General features: G+C 34.0%; 1 protein-coding gene across 1 annotated transcript; it reads right to left on the reverse strand.

Annotated features, from left to right (window-relative positions):
- Positions 1-7,218: 7,218 nt before the first annotated feature.
- LOC107894653 (receptor-like protein 15) lies at positions 7,219-10,135 on the reverse strand. The gene is made up of 2 exons (XM_041084932.1): positions 9,713-10,135; positions 7,219-9,005 (listed from the first exon to the last, which is right to left on the reverse strand). Exons 1-2 carry the CDS (start codon positions 10,071-10,073, stop codon positions 7,255-7,257), a joined length of 2,112 nt encoding a protein of 703 aa, XP_040940866.1. The 5' UTR covers positions 10,074-10,135; the 3' UTR covers positions 7,219-7,254.
- Positions 10,136-11,293: the final 1,158 nt, after the last annotated feature.

The following is an 11,293-nucleotide window of genomic DNA, read 5'->3' on the forward strand; positions in this document are numbered from 1 at the left end:
GCAACTGGTAATCCCCATCCCAAGCTTATGCTTAACCATATATGATCTATTTTTTATTTCATCAATTAATGTATAAAGTTTGTCAGTATTTATAGTTGTTGCCCTTGGATGTTTTTGTTGAAAAGTCAATTAAAGGGTGAGTTGAAAAGTCAAAAATAGGAGGTGCAAGTGGCACCGAAAGGAAAAATGGTAGGCAAGTTGTTTAAAATTGAATGGGATAATTGCAATTTTGGTCCCTAATTTTTTAGGCCATTTGCAAGTTAGTCCCTGAACCTCAACTATAAATAGGCCTAACCATTTCTCATTTCAACCATCCCAACCAATCTTTCTCTCTTAGTTTTCTCTCTTCTCCCATTTGAGAATTCTTAAGGAATTCTATTTGTTTGTAATATTTTGGAGATAGTAAAGTTATCATCTGGTGTTAGTGCCCGAGGATGTAGGTATAATTTACCGAACCTCGTTAAAACTCTTGTGTTCTTTTTTGTCCTATTTTTCTTTCAATATTTGAGGGTATAATAGTAGTATTTAATTGTGCTATTAAATTACTATAGAAGGGATATTCTGACTAAGGAAAGACTTGGTATTTAAGAGATCATTGTGACCCTCCTCTCTTCCCTGGGAATTGAACTTTGTGTGATTTTTTAGTACAATAATTTACACGCTTCCGACCCTACTGGAACAACAAGTGGTATCAAGAGCCGAAGGTTAATCGTAGTATGCTCTGTGGTTGCATTTTAAACTGATCTTCCACATCAGAAAAGATTTCCTTAGGTATATTGAAAGATTATGGAGAAAACGGTCAGTGTAGGAGCTTCAACATCGTCCATATGGACAAGACCGACAATTGCAAATGCAAGATTGGCCGTGGAGATCTTTGATGGCATAGGCCATTTTGGTATGTGGCAAAGTGAGGTTCTAGATGCCCTTTTTCAGCAAGGTCTAGACATTGCCATTGATGAAGAGAAACCAGATGATGTACAGGAGAAAGATTGGAAGGCGATCAATCGGTTGGCATGTGGCACAATTCGATCATGCCTTTCTCGAGAGCAGAGGTATGCTTTTTCAAAGGAGACTTCTGCAAATAAGTTGTGGGTGGCACTTGAAGAAAAATTTTTGAAGAAAAACAGTCAAAATAAGCTCCACTTGAAAAAAAGACTGTTTCGCTTCACTTACGTCCCAAGTACCACAATGAATGATCACATCACCAAATTTAATCAGTTAGTCACTGATTTGCTAAATATGGATGAGACATTCAAAAATGAAGATTTGGCTTTGATGCTGTTGGGGTCACTTCCTGAGGAGTTTGAGTTCCTAGAAACTACTCTACTTCATGGCAGGAGTGATATATCTCTGAGCAAAGTCTGTGCGGCCTTATACAGTTATGAACAGAGAAAGAAGGACAAACAGAAAAACTCAATCAGAGATACAGAAGCTTTAGTAGTCCGAGGTCGTTCATACACTCGGAAGAAAACTCAGAAGGGGAGATCAAAGTCAAAGTCCAGACTCGGGAAAGATGAATGTGCCTTTTGTCATGAGAAAGGCCACTGGAAGAAAAATTGTCCAAAGCTGAAGAATAAGGGAAAAGCTGCTGTAGATGCTTGTGTTGTAAAGTATGATACTTGTGACTCTGAACTACCACTGGTTGCATCATCATCGTCGTTCCATTCAGATGAGTGGATATTGGATTCGGGTTGTACCTATCATATGTCCCCTAACTGGGAGTGGTTCTTTGATTTAGTTGAGCTAAATGGAGGAGTTGTTTATATGGGTAATGACAATGCCTGTAAAACTGTTGGGATAGGTTCAATCCAATTAAAGAATCAAGAAGGATCAACTAGAGTTCTGACTGATGTTCGGTACGTGCCCAGTTTGAAGAAAAATCTCATCTCATTGAGAGCCTTGGAATCCAATGGTTCAGTTGTTACTATGAGAGATGGGGTTCTGAAAGTGACATCTGGCGCACTTGTGATATTGAAGGGCATCAGGAAAAATAACTTGTATTACTACCAATGTAGTACAATTATTGGCGCAGTCACTGCAGCTTCCGGTAACAAAGAATTGGACTCAATGCAGTTGTGGCATATGAAGTTGGGACATGCCAGCGAAAAATCCTTGCAAATTCTAGCAAAGCAAGGATTTTTGAAAGGTGCAAAGGCTTGCAAATTAAAATTTTGCGAGCATTGTGTTCTGGGAAAGCAAAAGAGAGTGAAATTCGGCACTGCTATCCATAATACAAAAGGTATTTTGGAATATGTTCACTCAGATGTGTGAGGGCCTTCCAAAACACCTTCGTTGGGAGGAAAACACTACTTTGTTACTTTTGTTGATGACTTTTCCAGAAGAGTTTGGGTGTATACCATGAAAACTAAGGATGAAGTGCTTGGAGTTTTTCTTAAATGGAAAACTATGATCGAAAACCAGACTGGCAAGAAAATCAAGCGGCTTAGGACGGACAATGGAGGGGAATATAGAAGTGATCCGTTCTTCGATGTATGCCAAGAGTATGGTATTGTTCAACACTTCACAGTTAGGGACACACCGCAACAGAATGGAGTGGCAGAGCGTATGAATCGAACGTTGCTAGAGAAAGTTCGATGTATGTTATCCAATGCTGGGTTGGGCAAGCAATTTTGGGCTGAGGCTGTGACATACGCTGGCCATCTTGTTAATCGTTTGCCATCATCTGCATTAGAAAGAAAAATTCCTATGGAGGTATGGTCTGGAAAACCGGCTACAGATTATGATTCCTTACATGTGTTTGGATCCACTGCATATTACCATGTGAAGGAGTCAAAGTTAGATCCGAGGGCAAAGAAAGCTCTCTTTATGGGAATCACTTCTGGAGTGAAGGGATTTCGTCTTTGGTGCTTAGACACAAAAAAAATGATCTGTAGCAGAGATGTTACCTTTGATGAATCTGGCACATTGAAAAAGGTAGCAGGTAAAGATATTCAGACGAGCGATACTCCACAGTAGGTGGAGTGTACTCCAAAACAGGTGGAGTTTGAGCAGATGGGGATTTGCCCTGTTAATAAGTCTAATTCTCCAGCCACAATGGAGGAATTAGAGGTTGAAGAGGTTCTGACCCAAGAACCGTTAAAGACACCAGAACCAGTTGCAGTTGCAAGGCCACGGAGAGAAATTCGTAGACCTGCTCGATTTACTGATATGGTGGCCTACGCCCTTCCCGTTGTTGATGATGATATTCCTATCACTTATCAAGAAGCAATGCAAAGCTTAGAAAGTGATAAATGGAAAAGCGCCATGGATGAAGAAATGCAGTCTCTCCGGAAGAACAATACTTGGGAGTTGACGCAATTACCGAAAGGTAAAAGGGAAATCGGATGCAAGTGGGTATTCGCAAAGAAAGATGGATCTCCTAGCAAGAAAGATATTCGCTACAAGGCAAGATTGGTAGCTAAAGGCTACGCTCAGAAGGATGGAATTGACTACAATGATGTATTTTCCCCTGTTGTGAAGCATTCCTCCATTAGAATTTTGTTGGCCTTGGTAGCACAGTTGAATTTGGAGCTAGCTCAACTTGATGTTAAGACGGCTTTCTTGCATGGTGAGTTAGAAGAGGAGATCTATATGACTCAGCCCGAAGGATACACAAATACTGGTGGTAGAAATTGGGTTTGTAAGCTGAACAAATCGTTATATGGATTGAAGTAATCCTCGAGGCAATGGTACAAGCGATTTGATAGCTTTATGAAAAGGCAGAAGTATACAAGAAGCAAATATGACAATTGTGTGTATTTGCAGAAGCTGCATGACGGATCTTTCATTTATCTACTCTTGTATGTTGATGATATGTTAATCGCTTCGAAGAGCCAAAAGGAGATAGATAAGCTGAAGGCTCAGTTGAATCAAGAGTTCGAGATGAAAGATCTAGGTGAGGCCAAGAAGATTCTCGGCATGGAGATAAGTAGAGATAGACAGAGAGGCAAGCTTTGTTTAAATCAGAAGCAATATCTGAAAAAGATATTACAATGTTTTGGTGTAAATGAAAACACAAAACATGTAAGTACCCCACTTGCTTCTCATTTGAAACTCAGTGCTCAATTATCTCCGAAGACTGAAGATGAAAGAGAATATTTGGCGAAAGTCCCATATGCTAATGCAGTTAGGAGTTTGATGTATGTGATGGTGTGTACGCGGCCTGACATTTCACAAGCTGTTGGAGTTGTGAGCAGGTATATGCATGATCCTGGAAAAGGACATTGGCAAGCTGTGAAATGGATTCTACGGTATCTTCGAAAAACCGTAGACGTTGGTTTAATTTTTGAGCAGGATGAGCACTTGGTCAGTTTGTAGTTGGATATGTTGATTCCGACTTTGCTGGTGATTTAGATAAACGTTGTTCAACTACGGGGTATCTGTTTACTCTTGCGAAAGCCCCAGTGAGTTGGAAGTCTACCTTACAGTATACAGTAGTTGTGTCTACTACAGAAGCGGAATATATGGCAATTACAGAAACTGTTAAGGAGGCTATTTGGCTTAATGGATTGTTGAAAGACTTGGGAGTTGTTCAAAGTCACATTAATCTATATTGTGACAGTCAGAGCGCTATTCATTTAGCGAAAAATCAAGTCTATCATTCAAGAACCAAGCATATCGACGTAAGATATCACTTTGTGCGGGAAGTCTTTGAAAAAGGAAAAATTCTACTTCAGAAGATTCCGACCGCAGATAATCCCGCAGATATGATGACCAAGGTGGTAACAACAATCAAGTTTAATCATTGTTTGAACTTGATTAACATCCTAAAAATTTGAGCACCTTCAGGTGTATGGCGCTCGAGAGCGCATTTGGAGGCACTACAAAAGATAGCTTTATCGAATTTGGGGAGTTGAAGGAAGTATGTGAAGATGTGATTATCCTAATCAAATCTTCAAGGTGGAGATTGTTGAAAAGTCAATTAAAGGGTGAGTTGGAAAGTCAAAAATGGGAGGTGCAAGTGGCACCGAAAGGAAAAATGGTAGGCAAGTTGTTTAAAATTGAATGGGATAATTGCAATTTTGGTCCCTAATTTTTTAGGCCATTTGCAAGTTAGTCCCTGAACCTCAACTATAAATAGGCCTAACCATTTCTCATTTCAACCATCCCAACCAATCTTTCTTTCTTAGTTTTCTCTCTTCTCCCATTTGAGAATTCTTAAGGAATTCTATTTGTTTGTAATATTTTGGAGATAGTAAAGTTATCATCTAGTGTTAGTGCCCGAGGACGTAGGTATAATTTACCGAACCTCATTAAAACTCTTGTGTTCTTTTTTGTCCTATTTTTCTTTCAATATTTGAGGGTATAATAGTAGTATTTAATCGTGCTATTAAATTACTATAGAAGGGATATTCTGACTAAGGAAAGACTTGGTATTTAAGAGATCCTTGTGATCCACCTCTCTTCCCTGGGAATTGAATTTTGTGTGATTTTTTAGTACAATAATTTACACGCTTCCGACCCTATTGGAACAACAGTTTTTTCACAGTGGAATTTCATTTCTAGCCCTTCACCCAATTCATGGTCGCTTTGCAATAAAACTGAAGTTTCAGTAGTTAGAATGAGATGCAGGAGATGAAGAAAGCAAAGACCGTGTTGGAGATTGTGGTCAACATGGCAGTTCCAACACGGCAAAATAAAGGAAGTTTGGTGCTTATATTTATGCTTAACATATTATTTGGTATCCGAATTTGATATTTTATTTTAATTGAATTTGATATTTATATTTAAAAAAAATTATTTTATTTTAATTAAATTTGATATTTATATTTAATAAAAGTTTATATACTCTGATATCTAAAGATAATGGTGTTAATTTTTTTAGTATTTAACTTAGGTTTTAGCGTTAATTTGATGAAAATTAATTGCTAATATTATTAGTTAGTTTATGAATTTTTATCAAATCAATATTAAAACTCGAATTAAACACTAAAAAATTAACTCTGTTATTAAATATCAAATATGGATATCAAATTAGATTAAAAAAACACATATATCATATTAAAAAAAGGTCTAACTCAGATACCAAATTATATGTTAAACTTAATATAAAATTATATAGTATTAGTTGATGAAATATAAAGTAATATGGAAAAATGAGGAAAAAAAAAGAAGGTGATAGTGTTTTTCCACAAAATCAACACAGAAAATACATCTCTACTTCCTGGAAGCTGTAAGTTGGAGTTGGCAAATTTCTTGGTAAATCGGGGAGATGTTGTCCATTAGTAGGACAATGTTATAAGTACGTCATTAACACGTTTAAGCACTATTGTATTTAGATGCTGATTTGAAGATACCACAATTACTTTCTTTAATGAATTTTATCTACATTACCTTTCATATTTTTCTGCTTTCTTTTTTAATTCCCTAGCTATTACAGTAATAAGTAAACTTCCTTACTTCTTAAATTCCCACTTTAGAAGTCTAATAAAACCTTTAGACAAATCTCAAATGAATTTGACATATGAAAATTTTCATGTTAGATAAAATCAACATTGGTATTCTTTGTTTTCTCCTTAGATCATGAAGGTCTTACGGTCATGAATATGGCAAAGATAAACCAACGATTGATTTGGTAACGCAAAATCAGAACAAATAAAGTACTTCGTTCGCTCTCACTATAATTTTTAATCCAGTTCGAGATTTATTTTTTTTATTTTAATTTCGCGTAATTTAAGTTTTAATTATACATTTATATTAAATTATGGCATACTGAAAATAATTATTGTGTAATTTTACCCCTAAAATATAAGTAAGTATTGAAATTTGTCACTTTATTTTATTTTGATTTATGTTAGTCATTATACTTTAAGAATATGGATAAATTTATCACTCAACTTTTATGTGATTGAAATTCAGCAATAAACTTTAAATTTTCCCATCATCTTTGACTTTTTCAAAATAAATTTTTACCATTAGATATTGATTTTAATCATTTGAAAAACAAAATTTGATGGGAAAATATTATTTCAACTATTTTAATTTTAATAGTAAACATTTAATGGAAGGAAGATTTGAATTTTTTAAAAATATATATAAAATAAGAATACTATATTTTTCATAAATAACCATTTTTATTAATATTTAATATTATGTTAATTAATTAGTTCTTTTTAATTATTTAAATAATATATTTAAAATATTTTTATTAAATTAAAATTGAAGAGTAAATTTAACCAAAAATCAAATTTTAGCTTCAAAGTTCATTCAAAATAAAAGTTAAGTGAAAATATTATTTTTATTAATATTCAATTCTCATCCTAAACAAATAACTATGAAAAAAGGACATATCAAAACCGCAAAATACATAATTGAAACAGATTTCTCTGCTCTAGCGTAAATTGGTGGTGTCTCTGCACTGTCATTGCATTTGATTTGAAGTGGATGTCCACAAAGGTTAGGATTGCCTAAATAACTGTCACTTTCGAATGTCCCGAGTTGTTTCTCTATTGGTATCATGCCTGATAGATTGTTGAATGATACGTTAAAAGCTGAGAGAGACACAAGACCAACTAATTCATGGGGTAATACACCGGTCAAATTGTTATGTGAAAGATCTAGGCTTTCTAGGTTTATCAAGTTTCCCAATGAAGAAGGTATTTGACCTATGAGAAGGTTGTTCGACACGTTTAGAGAATGAATCCCCTTCAATCGTGTCATTTGGATGGGAATTTTACCTGTTAGTCTATTGCAAGAGACATCTATTACCCTTAAATATGCCAAAGGAGGGGCACTATAAATGTATCTTGAACCTTTGAACGTCAAATCAATTTTGTTCCAAGAGTCATAAAGAAAATAACCACCATAAGAACTATCCAACCAAGAAGTAACATTGTCAACACAGTCGGGAATGTCTCCAGAAAGATCATTTTCTGAAAGATCTAAAACATGCAAATCCCTCATTTGGCAAATTTGCACTGGTAATTGTCCTCCAAACTGGTTCCCCCCGAGGAGTAGAATCTTTAACTTTGGGAGGACAGGCAAGTATGATGAAAGCTCACCTGACAAGTCATTATTCTGAATGTCAATAATTCCTAACTCCATGCTCTTCGTCAAGGCATATGGAAATATTCCAGACAAGTGATTGTTGTTGAGATAAATCCATCTTAGGTTAGGTAAACTCGAGTTTTTTGGAAACAAATCACCTGTCAAATTGTTTCGGGATAACCTCAAATATAGAAGACAACTCATATTACTTGTCATGCCATGGGGAATCCCTCCTTGGAATTGATTGTCTGATAAGTCCAGCATCTGAAGTTGGACACTGAAGAATATGGGGAGGTTGCCATTGAAGCTATTATTGGAAAGATCTAAATGCCGCAGCTCTGGAAAATTCAAGTTGATACCTTCGGGTAGTGTCCCGTGTAAGAAATTGTCAGAAATGTCAAGAAGAGTCAGCTTTGAGGTTATGTTCTGAAAATTGCTAATGAAGAGACCAGTCAAATTATTGCCACTTAGCCATAATTCTGAAGTGATATTGTGAAGCATCCAAGGAGAAATTTTCTTGACATTACAACCACCTAAAGACAAAGTACTTAGTTTGAAAGATGGAAAACAACTTGGTGACATCATCTCTGTTTCAACTTCCAAGTGATTAAATGAAATATCAAGTTCACTTAGCCTTGACAAATTAGCAAAAACACAAAGTGAAATCTTGCCTTGGAGCTCATTTCTTGATAGAAAAAGCGACTCGATATTTGTTAGGTTGCTAATTATCAAAGAAGGAAAATAACCACTAAATTGATTGTCAGAGAGATCCAAGAGGCGGAGTGAGGTCATATTTCCCAAGCATGAATTGATGCTTCCAAAAAGATTGTTATGGGACAAAATCAGTTCTTTTAAAAACAGGTTGTCACACAAGCATTCTGGAAGATTGCCTTGTAACTTGTTACCGGACAAATCCAAGTTATAAAGCAAAAGATATTTGCCCCAACAGAGATTGGAGCCATTTTGTATGAAATTGTCACGAAGATTCAATTTTCGAAGATGCTTCAGTTTTCTAAAAGCTGCATAGATTTTTTATCAAAGAAATCTTGTTAGTTATTTCATTTTTATATTAAGTAAAAGATAAACATGTCAAGAAAAGCTATTTCATAATAAGTAAGTTTGGTTTAAATTTATCACATCTGTCTCAGTCTAACCAAATTGAGAGGGTCTAGAATGTTTATAAAAATTTTCACGCTTGGAATCAATATGAAAAAATGATTATCCAAATAATAATTTTGAATTTATAAAAAAAATATAAATATTATTTCACATTGGAATGAACATAGACAAATGATTGTCCCTATTCATTTCAAACATGCCTTTTTTTAGTGATTCTATATATTATTAATTTTTCGTAAAATATTAATTTTTATATTATTAGTTTAAAATTAAAAATATATACCATCTCATTTTTAAAATATATATTTATAAAAAATATAAAAATTAACACCATTTAAGTTTAAAGATAATTTAAATAAGATTAATTAATTAAAGATAATTTAAAAATACACAAAATTATAATCAAATATAAAAATTAATACAATTATAAAATTAAAGATAATTTCATTCGAATTAAAACTATTTGTACCAACTAAATAAAAATAAAAAATTCGTATATAACTTTTTTATAAATTTCCAACAAACAAAATATAAGGTAGAGATGTAATTCACAAATATATATATATATATAATGTAGAGATGTAAATTGAGAGTTTAGAATGTTTACCATGAATTGAGATGAATCCTCCTATATAATTTCCTGGCAGTTCAAGCTCTTGCAAATCTTTGAACCGAGCAAATAAAGTAGCGTTTGGAAACCAAGGTTCGGAATCACTTCTCAAGTGGGGAAAGAAAATCTTGTGAATACGAGTATGAGAAGGGTCACACTCAACTCCCTCCCAATCGCAACATTCTTCTACATACCAGTTTGAGAAAGCTGACGATTCGTAGCTGCTCATGGAATCTTTGATTTGGAGAAGAGCTGCTCTTTCTTCTTCTAAGCACCCTTGGCTTTGGAACCAAAGAAGCACAAGTACGAAGCACCTACAGCAACTGGTAATCGCCGTCACAAGCTTATGCTTAGCCATATATGATCTATTTTTTATTTCATCAATTAATGTATGAAGTTTGTCAATATTTATAGTTGCCCTTGGATGCTTTTTCCACAGTGGAATTTCATTTCTAGCCCTTCACCCACTTCATGGGTTGTTTTGCAATAGTATTGAAGTTTAAGTTGTCAGAATCGGAGGTAGAAGATAAAGAAAGCAAAGACCTTGTTGGAGATTGTAGTCAACATGGAAGTTCCAACACGGCAAAATAGAGGAAGTTTGGTGCTTATATTTATGCTTAATATATTATTTGATATCCAAATTTGATATTTTATTTTAATTGAATTTAGTATTTATATTTAACAAAAGATATATATATTTTGATATCTAAAGATAATGGTGTTAATTTTTTAATATGTAATTTAGGTTTTAATGTTGATTTGATAAAAATTAATTGTTAATATTATTAGTTAATTTATGAATTTTTATCAAATTAATATTAAAACTTGAATTAAACACTAAAAAATTAACACTATTACTTTTGGGTACCAAATATAAATTTCTTATCAAATACGAGTACCAGAAACAACATATATATCAGATTAAAAAAGTGTCAAACTCAAATACCAAGTTATATATTAAACTTAATATAAAATGATATAGCATTAGTTGATGAAATATAAAGTCATATGGAAAAAAGAGAAAGAAAAAAAAAAGGTGGTAGTGTTCCACAAAATCAACACAGAAAATACATCTCTACTTCCTGGAAGCTGTAAGTTGGAGTTGGCAAGTTTTCGGGTAAATCCGGGGATGTTGTCCATTAGTAGGACAATGTTATAAGTACGTCATTAACACGTTTAAGCACTATTGTATTTAGATGCTGATTTGAAGATACCACAATTACTTTCTTTAATGAATTTTATCTACATTACCTTTCATATTTTTCTGCTTTCTTTTTTAATTCCCTAGCTATTACAGTAATAAGTAAACTTCCTTACTTCTTAAATTCCCACTTTAGAAGTCTAATAAAACCTTTAGACAAATCTCAAATGAATTTCATGAATCACGCAAACATTAAACAATCAAAATAAACCAGTAATCATGTAATATTCAACACAATAGTAAATTAAACACACAGTTCTCCTTTCATAACATCATAAAATAAATACTCCTATTAGTAGTAACCATGCTAAGAACATCGTTTAACGACGGACCGAGCTTCTACAAAACCAACCCGATCAAGTTTGATTACCACTTGA

This window comes from Gossypium hirsutum, chromosome A13 (assembly GCF_007990345.1).
Source record: "Gossypium hirsutum isolate 1008001.06 chromosome A13, Gossypium_hirsutum_v2.1, whole genome shotgun sequence".
Lineage (NCBI taxonomy): Eukaryota > Viridiplantae > Streptophyta > Magnoliopsida > Malvales > Malvaceae > Gossypium > Gossypium hirsutum.

Coding starts and splice junctions, on each gene's coding strand:
- LOC107894653 (XM_041084932.1), bottom strand. CDS start 10,073: ATGGCTAAGCATAAGCTTGTGACGGCGATTACCAGTTGCTGTAGGTGC. Junction 9,006..9,712: donor AGGATTCATCTCAATTCATG/GTAAACATTCTA, acceptor AAATCTATGCAG/CTTTTAGAAAACTGAAGCAT.